Genomic DNA, 20,775 nt, shown 5'->3' with positions numbered 1-20,775 from the left:
AAAGACTTCAAATCCCAGTATGCCACGCTCCCTCGCGAGCCCAAAGCGAACTGCAAGTCCCAGCATACCCAGCCCTGGCACCGCTGTGACTTCAAGCTCACTTGCCTGGTAGCTGTCAGAACAATCTTGGAGGCTTGTTTGCATTTGGGGGCACTACAGTTCAAAACCTACAAGGTGGGGGTGCGTGTAGACGAGTAAGGTGGCCAGGTTGGGAGGACCCTGGAAACCACCCCACCTCTTTAATAAACTTGATGGGGTATGGGCCCAAACCGAGACGCTTGCCCCTCACCCCAAAAAGAATTTGGGTCCCATTTGTCTACGAATTCTCCTTGAACTCTCCCACTTGGTCAAAAAAGTCTCTAGCAGTCGACTGAGGCTATAGTCCTATCGACTGGTCTTTCCTTATTGCCCATGCCCAGTTTCCCAATTCTCTGTTATCCTTAATCTAGCCCAGCCCTTTGTTGTCTGTTACCTCTCAATGCCCCGGGCTACTTCCACCCTTGATCCTATCTAGGATCCAGAATGATCCTATCATTTTTGACCTCCTGGTAGATTCCATCAAGATCCTCTCTAGACCCCCACCAGCCTACTGGCTTGACTCCCGTCAAGATACCCCTTCTCCCAGACCCATCCTCCAGTCCCCCCCAAACTACCTGGCCATTTCTAGATCCTTCCCACAATCCTTTTGTATATAGGGTCCATCTTGCCTCCATTAAGGTGCTCAGATTCCTTAAGAATCTGGCCAATATGGCGGATCTTTAATAGACCTTGTCTTTGGCTAAAAGAAGGTTTGGGTTGAATTCATTTGGGCAGGACCCACATCTCTTGCTCTTGATATTTTGGGGTCCCAGCACCCCTGAGCCTCAACAGACTTAGCTATGTGTTATGTCTATTGGTGTCTTATTCTTCATCTTAGACTGTAAGATACTGAGGGCACACTCTTCCCCTCATCTTCTAGGCCCTTGCACCAGCCTTTGGAAGTGAGTCTTGAATGGACTGAAGCAGCCAGAGGAACTTGGAAACTCTAACCTGGAGAAGAGCAGACTTAACAGGGGAGCACAAAGGTATTATGCTAGATTTGAAATCAGAGGACCTGAATTTGAATGTGCCCTCACTTACTAGCATGTGACCTAGGGCAAATCAGTTAACTTATATCTACCTTAGTTTTCTCAAACAAGAATAATATCAAATGAGGATAATAATAGCACTTACCTCCCAAAGTTATAAGGATCAAATGAGATAATATTTGTAATGCATTTTGCAAGCCTTAAAGTGCTATAAGTTCTAGTTAATATTATTGTTTGATAATAATAATTATTATTGTCTTTGTGATCTTGGACATGTCAGTTAACCTCTGGGAACCTCGATTTCAACATCTGTAAAATGAAGGCATCATCCTTTCTAGCTCTATTTATGAGCCTATGATTGTAGCATTCAAATGTCTGAAACAGCTGGCTTCAAACTTTTTTTGATTAGGCACTATGATCAGTAAAAACATTTTTTGAGAATGCATTGCTAATATGCATTTTCTTATTTGCAAGTTATAAACATGTACCAATATATACATAAGACATACCTCAAATAGAAGTTTTAAAAGGATAGAAACATTAAATGAACAATATAATTATAATACATAACATATTAACTAAAACAACTATATTTTTAGTGAACAATGTGATTGGCTATTTCCTTATTTTTGAAAATCTTCATTTAACAATTTGTGAGACAGTGATTCAAAAGACTATTTTTATACCCAGTTTATTTCCATGGTTATTGTAGCTGAAAAAGATAAAGAAGCAATGTATCATGGCTACACTTAATAAATCATGATACTCATTTTTCAATCCCACTCATTAATTGTGAAAGGTTTTTGTTTAAGTAAGGCTAGTAAATTTCTATTTCCTGATATTAAGTAGTTCTTGCAAACTAATTAGAAAGTGTTGCATTTATATATATATATATATTTTTTTTGCAATTGGGGTTAAGTGACTAACTAGTAAGTGTCAAGTGTTTGGTCTGAGTCTGGATTTGAACTTAGGTCCTCCTGACTTCAGGGCCAGTGCTCTATCCACTGCACTATCTAGCTGCCCCTGCATTTTTATATTTTTAAGAAATAAGTTCAAAACCCACTGAAACTCTTCTAAGATTTGGAAGATTTTTAAACACATTAGAAAATTATGTTTCCAAGTTTAAGAATGCAAAAATGAGAGTTTTTATAGGTGACAAATAACTGTTTGGTTTCAATGATGAGGATGGGATCTAGACCCCAAAAAGGAAAAACCCTGGATTTTACCACAAGGCAAGATCTCTGGAGTTCGCCTGAGGCTATAATCCCATCAACTGGCCTTTCACTGTGGCTACACCCAATCTCCCAATTCTGTTACCCTTAACCTAGCCTAGCCCTCCATTGTCTTACCTCCCTATGGCCCCGTCCACTTCCCACTGTTAATCCTATCTCAGCTCCATTCTCCCTTGGCCATGTGATCCAGGTCCCTGGAATTCTATTACCTCATAGACTACTTGACCATGCCTAGATCCCTCCCATTTCTGTATATAAGGTACATCTTGTCTCCATTAAGATGCTCAGATTCTTATAATCTAGCCACTGCTCGAACTTTTACAATCTTGCCAATAGCTCACAGGTGCTCAGGTTCTTTAAGAGTCTGGCTAATACGGTGGATCTTTAATAAACCTTGTCTTTGCCTGAAAGAAGGCTTGGGTTGAATTCTTCGGGGCAGGACTCGCGTGTCATTATCTCGGGGTCCCAGCACCCCTAAACCTTAGACCTCATCAGCAGAAGCTTAGATTTTAAATATCTGGATAGCTACGATGACTATTTTAGCACCTACTCTGGCTTACTCCATAGGGGGCAGCAACTACCCCCACATGCAAGGCATGGACTGCACGCAGCAGCAGAGAATTTTGGCTCATGACTTCCCACTTCCCGTTAGCAGTCACTCAGTAGATACAATTAGCTTAAAGCAATGGCATTTACAAAAATTGCTTAGTAAGAATGGTACCTAACTATAAACTATTTCCCCTAAACCTGGGGCACATTCTTCCATAAATATACAGATCACCCATGAGAAGAATGGGCACAAACTTAAAAGAGGCGTTTTAAGGAACACAGATAGTAGACACATTTGGCCCAACTGACTCACTTCTCTGGTGCTATTGGGCATTGATTTAGTCTCTCCTTTGGGGTCCCCAGGAAGCACCTCCTGGGAGACAGCATCTCTGCTGGTTGGGTGACTTAGCTGGGCTCTCCCAGTTATATATCTCTTCTCATCTCATCTGTTCTTATTGCCAGGGCTCGCTGTCTCTTCAGTCGATATAGGTACTTCTCTCTGCTCCTGGAAGTCCACCTCCTTAAAGCTGCTAGAAGTGTCTGTGTCTGTTTGGAGTGCATGAGTCTTTGCTCCCTACTGGATGCTAGACATTCTGTTACACTATTAAGGAATCCCCAGTCCTCGAATTAAGAGGTCCTACACTTGCCCTACCTTGGCCTTTCTAGACATGAGTTCTACTTGTGGCAACTTCTGCCTGGGACAGATGTTGTTTGGTTACTCTCCCCCTAGGGTCCCTGAGTTCCCATAGGTTCAATTATCATTGCTATTTATATGACTCCCAGATTTATATGTCTAATCTGAGTCTCTCGTGAGCTCCAGCCCTGCATCACCTATTAGATATTTCACACTAGATGTCTCCTAGGCATCACAAACTCAACATGCCCAAAAGGGAACCCATTCTCTCTCACCCCAAACCCATCCCTCTTCCAAACTTCCCCATTACTGTTGAAGGCACCCTCATCTTTCAGTTCATCCAGGTTCACAACCTGGGTGCCATCCTTGACTCCTCCCTCATACTTATCTAACATATCCAATCAGTTGCTGTTTTTACTTGAATGAATGAATTTAATTTTTTTTATTAAGCATTTACTATGCACCAGGCACTGTGCTAACCATCTGAGATCTAAAAAACAAACAAGACAATCCCTGTGATGAAAAACAAAGGGAAGTTAACAGTGAAAAGGTGGATGAGGATACAAGGGAAAGAGGGTCTAAGCATAGTGGTTTGGCTTGGAGGTAGCCATGAAGTAAATAAAGATGCCTAATTGAGGGGGGAGAGCTCGCTAATCATGACCCAAGGCCCTGGGCAAGGAGTTCAAGTTCCAGACCAGAGACCAGGCAGCAAGAACTAGGTAATCATGGCCCAGAGTCCTAGGAATAGGAGTCAGAGTTCTAGTGGGAGGAGAATGCCAAAGTACATACAGGGGTGTGGCTTGGAAACAGCCACGAAGTGCCACTCCGTCTTTCTTCTCACACAACCACCACCCAGTTCAGGCCCTCATCACCTCTTGCCTGGATTATTAATTGCCTCCTACTCCGGTGAAATGCCAAAATGATTTTCCTAAAACCCGGGTCCAACTGTGGCATTTTCCCTACCTTCTCCTTTAAACATGGCCCCTTCTTACCCCAGCCTTAAATTCCCTTCCATATACTCTACAGTCCAGCAATCCTGGTATATTCGTCTCCTATCTTCGAGCTTTTGCACTGGCTACCTCCATCCCTGGAATGATCTTCCTGCTCACCTTGGCCTCTTAGATTCAGTTTCCTTCAAAATTTAGTTTAACGGTTTCCTTCTTCAGGTCCTTCCGCTTCTCTGAAGTGTGTTCTCTTTACTTTGAATCTACTTTATATATATCATGTATATACTTATAGATAAATAGATCTCATTAGAATCTATGGTAGGTGGCTCAGTGGATAGGGCCAGGAGTCAGGAAGACCTGCATTCAAATCTAGCCTCAGGCACTTACTAGCTGTGTGACCCTGGACAAGCCACTTAACACTATTTGCTTCAGTTTCCTCATCTGTAAAAGAAAGGAAATGACACAACACTCAATATCTTTGCCAAGAAGAACCCAAATGGGATCATGAAGAGTTGGACAGAAAAACGACTGGAAATCAGAATCTAAGTGCCTTGAGAGCAGGGGCCATTTTGCTTTTTAATCTTTGTATCCTGTATCCCCATTGCCCAACACAGACAAACAAATGAGTAAATGCTGTTTGATTGATTACTTAATTTCCTAACGGGGAAGCTGCACTCCATTTCACTTCTCCCATGAAATGCCTGCAGTCCAGCATCAGGCTGTGGAGTCCATAGAATGTAGCAAATTGGACTAAGGGTACACATCTGGAAGGCAGGGCAGCCTGGGACTGTGATCCTGGGGGTCGATGGGATGCTGATGGCTTTTTCTCAGTCCTCATCCCTCTTGAACTAGCTGTAACTCAGCACTGTTGAACACCCTCTTTCCTTTTAGATACGGTACTCTTTTTTCTCCACGGTGTTACGATGCTGCTCTCTTGGTTTTCCTCCTGTTTGGCTGCTCCTCATGTTTTTTTGCTGGTTTATTATCTGTATTATGGCCTCTAATTATGGGGGTACCCTAAAACCATCCAGGACCATTCTCTAAGTATTCTCCTACTTGGCAACCTCACTAGCTCCCATAGATTCAACTATCATCTCTTTACAAATGACTGTAAAATCTCTATATCCAGCCTCATTCTCTCCTGAGTTCCAACAGAACATCTCTACCCATTTATTGGATGTGTCAAATTGGATGTTCTGTAAACATCTCAAACACAACATGTTCAAAATAGAACTCATTCTTTCCCCCCAAACCCATCCCTCTTCCAAAATTCCTGATTTCTGTCAAGGACAACACCACTTTTCCTATCACCCCAGTTTACAACCTTGGAATTATGCTTGGTTCCTTATCCTCCATCACCCCATATATACAATGAATTGACAAATCTTGTCCTTTCTGACTCCATAATTTCTCTTACACACAACTTCTCCTCTACTACTGATATTGCCACCACCCCCATTCAGGCTAGTGGCAGCTAGCTAGTGCAGTGGTTAGAGTACTGGGCCCATAGTCAGGAAGACATGAGTTCAAATCCAGCCTCAGATATTTACTAGCTGTGTATAAGTCACCTAACCTCTCTGGGTCTCAGTTTCCACATTTTTAAAATGAGGACATCGGAGTAGAAATTCCCTTTGAGCTCAAAATTCTTTGAACCTTGCCAGGCAGTCTGGGGCTGAAATATTTCTCTAAGAACACTAATAGTAATAGCTATCACTTATATAATGCCTACTGTATACTAGGCACTGTGATAAGTGCTTTCAAGTATGATCTCCTTTGATCTCACTTTTAGGACTCTGATGGAATTCTTCATGGAATGAGAACCAAAGCTTGAAAAGGCCATGGAACAATGACCACAGGTGGAGTAGTATAAAGATAGAAAAAGGGAAACAATGTTCCCCTGAGGACTGAGAGGACTATCATCTCCCGATCTTATTGCATGCTTTTAGATGACTAAATGCCCCTCCCATGCTGGCTACAGAATCAGACTTTTAGGTCAGAAGAATCTGGTACTTATGGCTGACTTCAACCAAAAAACCATATATGATCTTTCTTAGAGTCGTTTTTTGTTCTCAGACATACTCTTTGTTTGATGATCAAAGACATTCTCGAACCTTTCCTGCCCCGTTTCCATCTAGTCTTGTCTTACTCACTGGCTATAGTAGATCTGATATTGGCATTTGCGGATATGGTCCAAACACAAGTTTATTTCCCCCCAAAGATACGTTCTTCCTCCTTACTAGACTGTGGCACCACCTTTTGACTTGACTCTAATGTAAAAAGTAAACATTGCTATTATAGTCCCTTCCCTGTGCCTCTTTTATTCCCAAGTCTTGTCAAATTCTGCCTCCCCATATCTCTCAAATTCACTTCTTTGTTCTCTCCTTCCTTCCATGCAAAGCTTTTCCTGATCGCCATAGTGGTTAGGTTCTTCCCTGCTTTAATTATCTTAGGTTTGCTTACCCATGTATACCACCTTCCCCAGTAGGACGAGGACTGCTTCTCTTTTGAATACCCGGTACCTACAATGCTTCTTTGCATGCAGTCTTCCATCAATGTGGAGGTCCCATCACCCTTGTACATATACATTCACTATCATCTGCTTGTATACTTGAATTAGCTTCTTATTAAAAAAATACATTTTAATTGAAATTTTTTCTGTAACCTATTTCCCACCCTCTCTCCCACCTCCCCTACGCCCACAATTATTCCTTATAATTAAAAAAAAAATAAAATTTCAGCAAAACTAATCAACATATTGAAAAAAGTCTGAAGTTATAGTCAATGTTCCACACCCATTCAAAGCTTCTTCTCTTTTCCTCTTTGGGGCCACTATAATTCTGCAGCCCTTTCATTTGTCCTATTTCCATGGAACTTGTAGTCATTGTTCATCTGGAGGAAGCTGGGTGGCTCAGAGCATAGATTGCTAGGCCTGGAGTCAGGAAGAGCTGAGTTCAAATCAGGCCTCAGACACTTACTTTGTGCCCCTGAGTAAGTCACTTAACCTGTTTGCCTTCATCCACTGGAGAAGGAAATGGCAAACCATTTCAGTATCTTTGCCAAGAAAACCCCACGGCCAGTATTAGTGTGCTATTGTCCACAGAGTTGGAAATGACTAAACAACAGCATAATAATATTCATTTATTATTTTCCTGATTCTGCTCCTTTCACTTCCCAATCAGTTCACCTAAGTCTTTCCTAGATTCCGGGAGAGAATCCAAACCTAGCCCTTCATCCTGGCAATTTTCCATCTTCCTGCTATACACCCTTTTCTCCTCTCCAACACTACCATTAGCTCTGAAAAGGTCACATATTTGACTGCCCTATTGTTCCATTCACCCTGATCCATGACTTCCCAGACTGTAACTCTCTGCCCTGGCTACCACTGCCCTATGTGAGTGGTCTTCCTCGTTTGAATGTAAGCCTCTTGAGGGTAGACACTGACCTGATTTTGGATTTATAGCCCTAGTGCTTGGCACACAGTGCTTAATTAAATGCTTAATATTTTTTCATTCATTCATTTCTCATATCATTACAGTATAATAACATTGCAATACATTCATATGTCCATGTAATGTCATAGGTATAATTATTTGTATTCATGTCATCCCCAAAGTGTCAGTTCCATGAAGACAGGCACCATATTTTATCTGTACTCTGTATCCAGTACACTCACTCAGCTGGCTTTCTGCCTCTTAAAGAGGCAGTGGACTGTAGTTGTGGAATTATCATACGTTTTCCAACATGGCCAAAGTATTGGTTTGTTTTGCTTGAGTATACTTATTTGTTACAAAGGAAGGGGGGGGGGGGAGTCATTGGGGAGTGGGATAGTGATATAGAGGGGGAAAAGCATCAATAAAACATTTAAAGAAACCAAACTCTCACCCAACACCTAATAATATTACTAACACACACACACAGTAAGTGTTTTATAAATACTTGAGGAATTGAATACGGCATACAGACTGACCTTGAAGGCAGAATGATTGGCCCAAGCTTTATTATTACATGATTACTCTTGGGTCCCAGGCCCTTTTTGTGACACACCCAGCAATCATCCACAGGTCCCACACACTCTATCTCCACCTGGGAGTCATTCAGCTGAGATCAAGAAACATTACATGCATTACATACAAATCATGACAAATACTGTGAGGGACATGCCCTCACTTTGGTTAGCACCTTGGGCAAATGGCCACTCCCTCAGAGCCTAGCAGCAATAAGGAAGCCCTCATGCTGGCTAGGATCCTTTTGAGTCCTCTCATTTGCCATGACTGCACCTCCAACTAGCAGTCTTGTCCTCATGATCGGGGTGCCTGTTGAGTCAGATCTCCAAAGGTTATCACTGAAATCAAATCCATTTTACTCCCGTATACCTAAGGGCCCCTATACATCTTGAGCTCCTAATTTTTCCATTTCAGTGGGGCTGGTCCCACATAGTCATGAAAACCGATGGCCCTCAGAGAGCTATCATGTTTTGCTGAAGCTAATTCACCCATAATGAGACCATGTCTTGTGTGCATTCAGCTTTGGCCAATACAACCTCTCTACAACAAGCCAAGGGGGCATATGGCTGTCATCCTTGAGCTACGAAGAACAGATCTCTGCTAGCACCAAATATGTTCACTGCCTGGGAGCTCTACTTGAGAGCTGCCCCCTTGGTATTCTCATAGCTAAGGGTACTTTCTGGGGGTGGTGGACAGAAGAAATAGAGAATGCCACAATCCAAGAAGACTGTGCTGTTTGAACCCTACCCCAATCACCCTCCCAGATGTATCACAGTGAGCCAGAGGGCTTCCTCAGTCCCAGCTCCAACATTGTGTAAGAGGACTTTTCAGCCTCTGTCATTCCAAAGTAGCAGCCATGGTGCTACATTAAGGACATCCTATGTCCCCACACACCTCACTAGCTCCCCCTCAGTTGGGAAGCCTCCACACACACTCACTCTTCAGGCCCAGACACATTCATATGACATCCACTCTGTGCTGCCCCCCCCGCCACCCCCCATCCACTCAGCCTGGTGGCCTCTTGAAGCCTTTAAGCAATCCTGACCCTGAGGTCAAGAAGGAGAAGGGGAGGGGGGGGTCATCCCAGGGGGCGGGCTCCTAGCGCTTCCTGCATCTTCTGGCGGCAACGAGAATACTTCTGTAGGATTTGTCGCACATGTTCCTCTTCTTCTCGTTGCAGGATACGAAGGAAATTATGTAATTCAGGCATGCTGAAGGCATCCCACTGAGGGTAAAGACAGAAAAGGGTGAGTCCTTATGATCTAAGCCCAGTTAATACTTTTCCCTAGGCCCTATCGTTTCCAACTCAGGTAGTCAAAGGTAGAACAAACCCTACCCTTTTTTCTATGAGTTCCAGAAAACCAAGTCCATTCCAAGGTAGACTTTGGTATAGGTATAGATAGATTTATAGTTATCTTGATACAAGGATAGGTGCAGACACTCCTTTTAGCCTAGATTTTGCTACATCTTACTCTGACCCACTTTATCGCTCCCACCCCAACCTGCTTGGGCTACAACTAATGGAAATTTCACGAGCATGGACATTGTGATTCCAAACCTGTGGAAATGGTCTGGGTTCTACCACCATAGAATATGGGATGGGGCCTAAGATTCCCCCAAACCTCTGTCAGAGCAGATTCAATACTCACATTGACATCTCCAGTCTCATTTTCTTTTAGGACAAAACTCAAGGCTTTTTCACTGGGTCCTGCAAGCAGTCGTAAGCGCAAGGGTTGTTCGTCATCCGACAGCTTCCGCAGGTACACTGCAGGGCACAATCACACAATCATCCAATTTTTAGAGCCAAGGGCTCCAAAGATCACCAAGGGTCCAACTCAATCAACCTGGCCTAATTCCCCCACCCATTTATTGAACTAGGAATAGCCCATAGTAGCTGAGTCACTTTTGTGAGAAGGCATTTAAGCCTCAGAAGCCTAAATGGAGATACAGCAAAGAAATCAGGGGAGGAGAAAGGGGAGCTGGGTAGGCTCTCTACCTTGATCATGGCGCTCTGCCCGCTCAAACAAGGCAAATTTTCGGGGATTATCCACCACTAGGAATTTTCGGAGTAGCGCCTCAATGACCTCTCGGGCCCGGGTCCGTGACAGCACATGCAGGTGTTTGACTGTGTCTTTGGGAAGATAAAAGGAGGTACGGCGCTTCACTGCTTGGTTTTTCCCAGTGGGTCGCTTGGCATCCTGCAGGGAGGGCGGCTTCTTGGTAGCTGGCACAGACACGGGGCGCACAAGTTTCAATTGCACCTTGATGAAACCAGTATAGGAACCATCCTTGTTCTGGGGAAAGGAAGAGGGATATTTAATGCTTGGACACAACCCAGGGTTGTGAAAGCATATAGTTGATGAAAGCAGAGGACAGGCTAGGTACTCAGCAAATACTTGTTTACTCAGAAACAAAATGGAGGCAGGTAGGTGGTATAGTGGATAGAGGACTCAAGAGGACCTGAGCTCAAATCTGGCCTCAGACACTTACTAGCTGTATGACCCTGGGCAAGTCACTTAACCCCAATTGCCTCCCCCACCCCCATCCCCCCAAAAGGAAAGAAAACACACAAAAAAAAAGAAAAGAAAGGAAAAGAAAAAGAAACAAAATGATATCTTGTGACCTCAGCCTGGAGAAAGAGGCCTCTCTCTGCTCTGTTCTAAATTCCTCCCCACTCCGGGGCTTACCAGGCTCATGAAGAGGTTACTGTTGATCTGGCTGTTATACTCCTTGATCTTCTGCTCAATCTCAGTTTGAGAAAGGATTGGTTTCTCCCACTCCAGTGGCTCATCCTAGGGCAGAATACCTTGTTATAGGCATGACGTTAAGAAACAAGACCTGGGTTCAAATCCTGTCCCCGATGCTTGCTACCTGTATGACCTTAGGTTTCAGGGAGTTAAATGACAGGGTTGGAATAGAAGCTTCTAATGTCCCTTCTAGCTCTAAATCTCTAACTCTAGGACTAAGAAAGGCAATATAGCAAGTCTTGCAAATGAAGACTGAAATGTATATTTTGGGTATTGTGGCTGGTCCTCCAGGGTTTCTTTTCCAGGTTTCTCAATTCCCCTGCTCCGTGCACACCACCCCAGGGTCCAGCACGGTGCTATACACACAACAGGCACTTAGCTAGTATTTGTTAGCTATATTCAGGCTTCCTGGCCCTCCTGAGCTACATGCCAACAATATATTGCAGACCATCCTTACCTTTCACATCTGGGCCTCAATGGAAACAGTCTCTATACTGTGTAGTTTCCCTAAGATATTTCCTGCCCCTCATTGGCTCTCCCTTCTTGTCCAGGCAGAGGGAGGAAATAGAAGGCGTATGGCTGAGAGGCATCATTACACAGCTGTGTAACTAAGATTACACAGTGAGCCAGGCACTAGCAGGAACCACTGGAGTGATAGCTGTAATACCTGGACCAAATTCAAACCAATAACTGAAAGTACTCCAGGGCATGAGGCCAAGGAGTTAGGACAAACTGTGGGCTCTGTAGAGGGTCAATGGAATAAAACCATTTCTTACTTAACTAAATCCTAGTCCCTAAGTCAGTGAACTTTCTTCCCTAAACTCACTCCCCTCCACGCCCTTGTGAGCGCAATACTAAGCTTCCAGACTCTGTGGTGAGCGTCTAGGCAAGATCCAGGGAGTGATGGGTCAAGGGTGTGTCCCAAGAGATCACAGTTAACACCAGAGCCCACTCCGAATCTTATCCTGGGAAAAGAACCATGCAATAGGGTGGGGGCCCTGACTCATTGTCAGATTTGGAGGTGGCAGGTTGTTACTACCCTGTTATTAACCTTAGGAGTCAGTGAGGTTTGCCCTAACTGGGTTGGTGCAAAATGAAAGCTTCACCAACTGTGGCATGGAAGACAAGGGCAACTCCCACACCAAAGAGCATCAAGTTCTCTGAAATGGCAGGCTCGGGTCCAGCCACTGAAGATGTCATGAGTGGCATGAGGAAGGCGCCGCCTAACTCCGAAGAAGTGTTTTACTCTAACGTATCTGGGGCCATTCTTCTAAATCCAAACCCATGAAGTGACAAGAAACCCCACAAAGCACAAACCCCAAAGATGTAGACACGAGTTCTATCCACATTTAAAATAAAAATTAATAAGTAGCCTATGCTCCAAGAATACAGCAGAATGCTTGAGTTCAAGGCGTACAAAAGAAGAATGTTCAGGCTGGCCTGGCACAGGCAGGTGGATTACACTCCCCTGGGCATAGAAACTTTTCCTCTCCCGTACTCTAACATCCATAAAGCTGGAGCTTGGTTGGGGCACCAGCTAGCTTAGTTTGTCCCTTCCCCCATGCCCTGCAGCCCATGCTTGACATTTTCTTTGCCAAGCTCCTCTTGTCTAGTAGCACCAGGGAATTCCTAGTCCATGGTGAGGGAAGGGGGAAGGGAAGGGTGGAGCCTGCAGGGCAGGAAGGGTGGGATCTGGGCTGGAGCACGTGCACTGAGTTGGTCTTGCATTCAATTACATCAGTCTTATTTCCTGTTGACATCAGATACTGGCGAGAATAATGAGGGGGGTCATGGATGAAAGCTGAGATCACCCCTGACCAATGCTTTACCCTGGGGAAATTCAAAAAACGATTTCCCTTCCCTTCTCATAGCTAGCCCTAAAAGTTAAACTGAACTGACCTGTTAGACCGCTACAGCGCTAAAACCCTCTGCTCAGAACCAGCTGGATTCTTTCCGGGGTGGGAGGTGGGGTCCTTTGAACTTAGTGGGTAAGCAGCTTGTACACACATTCTTAGTATTCCCAAGGCTCAACACAGTTTGGGAACTATGAGAATTAGAATGCTTATTGGGGACTTAGGCCTGCTGGAGAGACAAAACTGGGAACCCCAGTGAAAAATTTTGTGCTTTCATGTGGCTGGGTTTTTACTGTCTGGTTTTTACCAAAAACAAACTTGCTACTTTTCACCTTTGAGAGATCACCTTCTGTGCTTACTTTCATATGGCTAAATGGTGATTCGGGTTGAGGTATTTCATTTCAGAATGAAAGGTGAAGGGACACTGAGCAAGTCATTTAACTCCAATTGCCTTCTCCCCCCCCGCCCCCCAAAAAAGTGGGGGAAAGGAGCAAAGAAATTGTTCATGTGATATACAATGTTCCCCAAAGGGTATCTTGGCCAAAGGTTGCAACACCAAGGATCAAGTGCTGACACAATGCCCTTGGACCTGAGAAAGGTTCCTCTGAGATTTAGAATTCAATTCAACTCAACAAATATTTATTAAGCATTTACTGTGTACAGGGTATTGTGCTAAGGTCTGGAGAAACATGTGCTTAGAGTCTTGGAGGAGGGCAACATGGGCAGGGCAGTTCTCATACCCAGGGGAGTGACACATGATCCAAGATCCCAATTGGAAATTAGTGTAGTCAAAGGAAGTGGGGACCGGAAGCAGGCTGGGCAGGATACAATAGAAAAATGCCAAACTCTCCCAGAGCACAGGACCACAGGGCAACGGACAGCAGCATCCTGTTTATAGAACAAAGGGAACTTTCTCTGGCATTCCCTTAGACAGAAAGATCAGCCAGGCCATGCTGGGATAGGACTAATTTATCTTTCTTCAGAAAGCCAGCAAAAACCATCCTGCCATACCCTTCCGGCCATCCCCGCCCTCCTTAGCTAACCTCTGGGAATAGGAAACATTGCTTTTTCTTAAGAGATAATCCTAAATGAGTTCCAAAAGGTGAAGATTTTCAAGATCCTCTTTTCCAAAGTACTATACAAAATTATCCTAAGGGTAGAGAGAGCTTAGGAGAGACCTGTATCCAGCCTTCAGTATTGCCCTTGACTAGTACCACTTCCAGAACTCTCTGCTCTGGTCTGGAATGTTCCACAGCCACAGTAAACATCCTCCACGTGGGCCTCATTTTATTCCAGGTCTGATTCTGTGGCCCCACTACCATTTCACAACAAAAAAGTGCCATGGTTAAATCATTTGTTTTTTAATTATGAACCAACATAACTTCCAGGGAGCATGAATGCTGCTGGGTAACTTTCAGCTTGGCTATCCAGAGAGGAAGCTAGATAAGACTCCCTTAATGAGATACTTCAGGATTTTTGGATGAACCTGTTAGTACAGGACAGGAATAAGCATTTATATATCCTACTATGTGCCAGGCTCTGTGTTTTTACAAATATCATATTATTTGATCTTCACAATAACTTGTGAGTTATTGTGAGGTGCTATTATTATCTCTGTTTCATAATTTAGGAAACTGAGGCAAACAGAGGTTCAGTGACTCACCCAGGATCACACTGCTAGTAAGGGTCTGAGGCCAGATTTGAACTTCCTTGACTGCAGGCCCAGCGCTCTAGCCACTGAGCTACCAGTTAACACAGTCTCTACTGCCCCAACACTGAGTTTCACTTCTATGCTCCTTACTTCTGACTCACAAATTCCCTCCCACATTCCCTAGATAGTGAAATGCTGGATGCTGATCTATCCAGATATGATTAGAGAAGAAAAGATGACCAGGAGAAGCCGAGATTAGTTTTGGGTAAGAGACTCAGTTTATAAAAGTCCACAACAATTTACCAACGTAGGTCATATCATCCCCTCTTCTTTCCATGGGATACATTGCAGGCAGGCACATTTTCCCTGATACCCTTGCATAGTTTTCCTGACCACCAAGTGGTGGTCAGAACCAAGAGGGGTTCTGACTGTTACGCTGGGGGGGGGCGGTCTTCCCTAATAGATACTGACGGGGGGCCCCCCGCTTTTCATGGGATGTCAGAAACCCACACTGGATCAAAACGATGACTTGGTCTGTGACAACCATTTATATGCTTTATTTTTGGAGAAGCATAGTTCTCTCTATGATATCAACCTCAAAAGGTTAGGGACATGTCTTCCAAATTTGCAGCTTCTTTAATAACTATAATATAATTTATATTATATATAAAGTAATAAAAATATAATTTAATAACTACACATTATCCCAGGATTGTCTATAATCTTGAACCAATTTATGCTCATCAACCTTTTACTGTTTTTCGGGTAACTCCACTACTTCCTGACACGTGAAGTGAAGCTTCTGTTAATTAGCCTTCAAAGAAGTCTTTTCAAGTTACTGGAGACATTCAAGTTCTTGTGTTCCAGGAGTGGTAAACACCCCAGCCCTCCCCAAGGTTTTGGGGCTGCTCTTCTATTTGCTCCTGCAGAGACCTGCCATGCTCTGTCCTGATCTCTGGCTAGTATGCTCTTCCTCCTGTTTCAGTTTTTCTTTCTTTCTTTCGCCTAGGCAATTCTAGTAAGTGTTACGTGTCTGAGTCTGGATTTGAACTCAGGTCCTCCTGAATCCAGGGCCGGTGCTGTATCCACTGAGTCACCTAGCTGCCCCTGTTTCAGTTTTTCAATGTCTTCCTTCTCTCTTTTCCCTTATGGCTCCTTGGCCCCCCCCACCCCTAGGCTTCTCTTTTTCTTGGAGAAGATAGAAATTTCATTGCTGTTGGCCTTAATCACAGAGGAATACCCTTTGTCTATGCCTGGGGATGGTTCTTCCTACTTCCACATGTCTCTTTAATGGAGGCCTCCCTTCTCATACCCATGAGAAGCTCAAAGATTTAGAGCTGGAATGGACCATAGGGTCATGGAGTTCAACCTCCTAATTTTACAGATGAGGAAACTGAGGCCCAGAGAATAAGTGGCTAAGTTAGGATTTGAACCCAGGTTTCCTGGCACATCAAATCCCATGCCCTTTCCTCTGTATAGTGCCTTCTCTCACACCTACCATTAGGTATCCAAGAACGAGAGGGATGGAGAGAAACCACCTAGGCAGCTGCTCCCAAGCATTACTCTCCTAGCTCACTGAACAGAACGCTAGAATCAGGTTTTCACCTGGAGAACAATGCATGACCTTGTTATCCTCCATCAGGCCTCAGCTGCCACCTCCTCTCTCCAGCAGCTAGGAGGACCAGGTCCTCCCACTTCCTCGGGCAGCTGGTTCCACATTTCCAGCAGCTAACCAAGTTACTCACCAAGTCACCCACAAGCTGATTATCTTAAGCCTAATTCTTTACACCGCTAAGGACTCCGCGACAATAAGCCAGAAATGGAAGCAAGATATTGGTAACAGATACTAGCAGGATAAACAAATCCTTTAAACAAAACATACGAATAGGTGAGAAGATTCCAGAAAAGTATGGAAATTGTGGGCAAGAACATCTTCTCAGTTGAATTAAAGTAGTACCAGATGTAGGAGAAGAGATTGGTAAGGTATGCATAAATTAGGCATCGGTTGTTTATCTCTCAAGGAAGGCAGAGGCATTTTAAAAGACTGGCAAGGTTTAAAAACTGCATCTTCAGTGTTCTCCTCCTACTGGAGCCTTTGAGCCAACCACAAAGGACCTACCTGTCACACACTATCGAAGAGAATTTTCTAGCAGTAGAAACATAATTTATAAAGTAACACTGAGAAATGTATTACAAGCACGGCTTTCTGCTGTACCCGCCCCCTCCAACCTCTCCTCTAGCTACGGCGTCTTAAAGTATGTGCTTCTAAGCCCAGGGGTCCAGCAAGGTAGGGGCAATGACCGAAGCCCTGGCAGGGGGAAAGCTGAGTGGATGTGGAGAGAGACCACCAGATCACCAGTAGCCTTCTGGAGAGGTAGGAGAAGCCACAAAGCTCCAGAGCCCAGCTGGGTCGGGAAACAGGAGGGTGTGGGGGGATTTCCTTTGCATGGATAATCATGGGGTTGCCGCTGCTGCTTCCTACAGCCGGCCTGCGTGGCATTTCTCTAGCTCTTTGGGCCGCCCACCCCACTCCATCCCACCCCCTAAGGGCCCCAGAGAGCTGGTCAGTTTCTCCCAGGGGCCAGGGCCTAAGTGAGGGGGACAGGGGCCGCCTCCCCTTCCAGAGGGCGGAGTATCCGGGAATTGGGAAGGGGGTAGACAGGATAGGGGGAGGGGGAAGAAGAGTAGCAGCAGGAATTTCCCTCGGGCTGCACAGGCCTTAACCCTTCAGCTGCCGGCTCCCACGGCCCCCCTCCCCGCCTGGTCCGGCCTCGGTAACCGTCTTCACCTGGTCCCGGCGGGGCTTGCGGGCCAGCGAGGTGCGCGCCGTGAAGTACTGCTCGAGCTCCGAGTCTGAGTCTTCCTGGCTACAATAGCCGCTGCTGGTGGTGCTGCTCCAGGTCATCTCGAAGGCCGGGGTCCCGGCGTCTGTGTCGCTCATCCCGCGCCTTCCACTCGCCCCACCCCAAGCCAGAGGGAGCGGACACTACGGGTCTGGGGGCCCGGGTCGGCAGCAGGAGGGGGCGCAAGCGCCGGACCGGGCTTGGAGGGAGAGACGAGGGAGCCCTGAGGCGGCGATCGTTGGGTTCGGGACCGAAGGGGTACGAGGCGAGCCGGCTGGCCAGGGGCTAGTCTATGTGTGTGCACTAGCTAGAGCGAGCCGCGGCGGCCGTTAGGATTGAAACGTCGGCGAAATCCGGGGCCAGAGCCTACCCGATTGGGGGACACATCTAGGCCCCGCCTTGTCCCCACTTCAGGAAGGCCCCGCCCCCCCCCTCCCCCTTCCGGTGGCTGCAGACCGGTCCCCCCACTCCCGCTGACTTCATCGCCCAGGCAGCTCAGCTCGGCTCCGCGAACTGGGCGGAGCGTGCCTGGCTCTGTCTGCGGGCTGGGCATGCCGCGTGGAGGCCCGCGGGCTAGGACAAGGGCGGGGCTCCAGCTTGCACCCGCGCAATTACCCATGGAGTCACCCTGGGGCGCTCCAGGCAACTGTCTCTTGGCCTCTGTCCTCCAATGCTAGGGCGCTCCAGCTGGCTCCTTGCCCAGGCCCCCACCAGGAACGGGCTCTCAGAATCGGGAGATCACTTCGTCCAACTCACCGGTCCCCCTCCTCTGACGGTGAGGGAAACTGAGGCCCAGAGAAGGGTCTGAACTTGCCCAGGGCCACTCAACCAGTCAAATCTTAGAGCGAGGATAATAACTTCGAACCTAATACCAGCAACAGCTGCCATTTCTATAAAACTTTAAAATCTACAAAGTATTTTATCTCCATTTTGTGGACGAGGGAGTTGAGATTCAGGTTCACTAAGCCGGAAAGTATCAGACAGTAGTAGGACCCAGGTTTCTTGCCTCTCAGGGTCGGGGCTCTTTCCCCTCCACGACAATTGAGGGAAGCTCCATCTCTGCTTCCACACAAAGATCATATTTTCCTCTCCCTTCCACTCTGTCTCCTCTTAGTCCTAGACTTTCAGAGCTCAGCTCAAGAGCCACCTTCTATTACTTGAAGTCTTTCTTATTCTCTCTGTCCCATGCTCCTTCCCAACACCATCTTTTAGACTGGGGCTTTGTGGCTAGGGAGCTGACTTCAGCCTGGAAGATCTGCCTCAGACATACTGGCTGGCCAAGTCAATCTCTCAGTGCCTCCAGGCAAGTCTGTAAGACTACAAACTACAGAGAAACCGCCACCTTGCTTACTTTCCTCTTCCAGGAGTTCTTTATTGATCTCACAGGTCCACTTCCTGTCTCTTGTATACAACTCCACGTTGCTGTCCCCATCAAGATGTTCACTCCTTAAGGGCAGGAATTTTCATTTTAATCTTTGTAAACACAGTGCCTATCACATTGTAGATGTTTAATAAATTATTGTTGACTTTCCCTTCCCTACTAGGGTTGTTGTCCAGTTGTATCTGGCTCTTTATGACTCCATTTGGGGTTTTCTTAGCAAAGAAACTGGAGTGGTTTGCCATTTCCTTCTCCAGCTCATTTTATAGATGAGGAAACTGAGGCAGAGTTAAGTGACTTGCCCAGGGTCACACAGCTAGTAAATGTCTGAGGCCAGAATTGAACTCAGGTATTCCTGACTCTAAGCCCTGTGCTCTATACCCTGTGTTACCTAGCTGCCACTAGGGAGAGGGATCAAAGCCTTGTTTCTCTTTATATCGCCTTCTGTGTACCCAACTGAAGTACTTGATGTTTGTTCAGAGAATGAATGAATCTTGTCTTCTGACTTCCACTCAAACAGGTGTAACCTGGGCTGGTCTGGAAATACCCAGCTCATATATAGATCCAGGACTGGAACGAACCTTAGAGACCACCTAGTCCAACCCCTTCCCCCACTCCCCTCATACAAATGAGTAAACTGAGATTCAGAGAAGCCACAAGAGTAGTATCAAAGGAAAGATCTGAACCCAGCTTTTGACTCCAGAACTTCTTCCCCAGGAATCACCAGGTGGAAGGCAGTTCTATAACACCTGAACTATATCCCTAGCCAGACCGTGTCTTCTTAATTCTAGGCTTGCATTTTCAGTTCCATTTTAATAGTTCAAATTTCATCTCAATGTCCTGCTGGCATTTCAAGCCAACATGTCCAGAAATGAACTCATGACCTTCCCAATAAATCTTGTTCCACTTAACTACCATTAGGGCCAGGGGCAAGAAATAATTTTCCTTTGATGGGCCTGGATCTCCTTATCTGTAAATGGAGGGATTTGGAATCAATGATCTTTAAGATCTTTTCCAACTCTAAAAGAATTATTTGACTCAGGGGTGGTTTCTGTTAATGACACTGTGGCATTCTCTCAGTCTTCAAAACCTCTGACATCATCTTTCTCTCCCATTCCTTCTACCACCAACCATTCGCTGAAGCCTGTGAATTTTACTTCCATAAGCATCTTGAAACTGCTCTTTACTCTTCAAGAAGATTCCAGTTGCTTCTCTTTCTCCCCTACTATACTCAGTTCCTTAAATGTACAAGCCTATTGATCCCAAGAGGAAGATCTCTCTCCTTCTCCAACAGATACTTCCTGCTTCCTCCCTGCCTGAAATTTCTTCATGTTTCAGTGGAAAGGTATCTTAGAGGCTCATATTATCCAACTCACTCATTTTTTATATATATAGGGGAAATGACGGGGAAGGGATTTGCCTCAGGACACACAGAACCCAGGTCTCTTGACATCTGGTGCAGGATTCTTCCTACCTGACTGTGTCTTTGGACCATGAACTCCTTCCTTTTTCTATATGTACATGAGTAATAAAAAGTTTATTTACATAGTGGCTTAAAGTTTACAAGATACCTTCCTCCCTACAGTCCTGTGATTATTAGTGTTAACTGCATTTTATTGATGAAGAAGCTGCCTGAGCAGAAAAGTGACATGCCTGAGTAGAGAAGTAACATGCTATAGGTCACATTAGTAGTAAGAAATGGAGTCAAGATGAACAAGGCAGGGCAGCTAGGTGGCACAGTGGATAGAGCACTGGCCCTGGAGTCAGGAGGAGCTGAGTTCAAATCTGGCCTCAGACATGACATTTACTAGCTGTGTGACCCTGGTCAAGTCTCTTAACCCCATTGCCTAGCCAAAAAAAAAAAAAAAAA

General features: G+C 45.4%; 1 protein-coding gene and 1 long non-coding RNA gene across 3 annotated transcripts in view; one reads left to right on the top strand and one right to left on the bottom strand.

Annotated features, from left to right (window-relative positions):
* Nucleotides 1-82: 82 nt before the first annotated feature.
* Nucleotides 83-7,001, top strand: LOC114024197. The gene is made up of 3 exons (XR_003566880.1): nt 83-174; nt 959-1,064; nt 6,219-7,001. It is a non-coding gene; the product is annotated as an uncharacterized LOC114024197 (long non-coding RNA).
* A 1,352-nt stretch (nt 7,002-8,353) lies between these two features.
* RASSF1 (Ras association domain family member 1) overlaps nt 8,354-20,775 on the bottom strand; it is a 36,849-nt gene continuing 24,427 nt past the window's right edge. The window contains exons 1-5 of one of the 2 annotated variants that reach the window (XM_027836918.1): nt 17,473-17,858; nt 11,121-11,225; nt 10,430-10,727; nt 10,083-10,198; nt 8,354-9,658 (exon numbers count right to left, since the gene is read on the bottom strand). In XM_027836918.1, coding sequence (XP_027692719.1) covers nt 9,512-9,658; nt 10,083-10,198; nt 10,430-10,727; nt 11,121-11,225; nt 17,473-17,625 — 819 coding nt within the window. In that variant the 5' untranslated portion in view covers nt 17,626-17,858 and the 3' untranslated portion in view covers nt 8,354-9,511. Of the gene's footprint in view, nt 9,659-10,082; nt 10,199-10,429; nt 10,728-11,120; nt 11,226-17,472; nt 17,859-20,775 lie in introns of those variants that run through there. The other variant, XM_027836917.1, reaches the window with a different exon arrangement.

This window comes from Vombatus ursinus, unplaced genomic scaffold, assembly GCF_900497805.2.
Source record: "Vombatus ursinus unplaced genomic scaffold, bare-nosed wombat genome assembly UNPS02014820.1, whole genome shotgun sequence".
NCBI lineage: Eukaryota > Metazoa > Chordata > Mammalia > Diprotodontia > Vombatidae > Vombatus > Vombatus ursinus.
The sequence above is the reverse complement of the archived record's forward strand: the minus strand, read 5'-3'. Positions and strand labels throughout refer to the sequence as shown.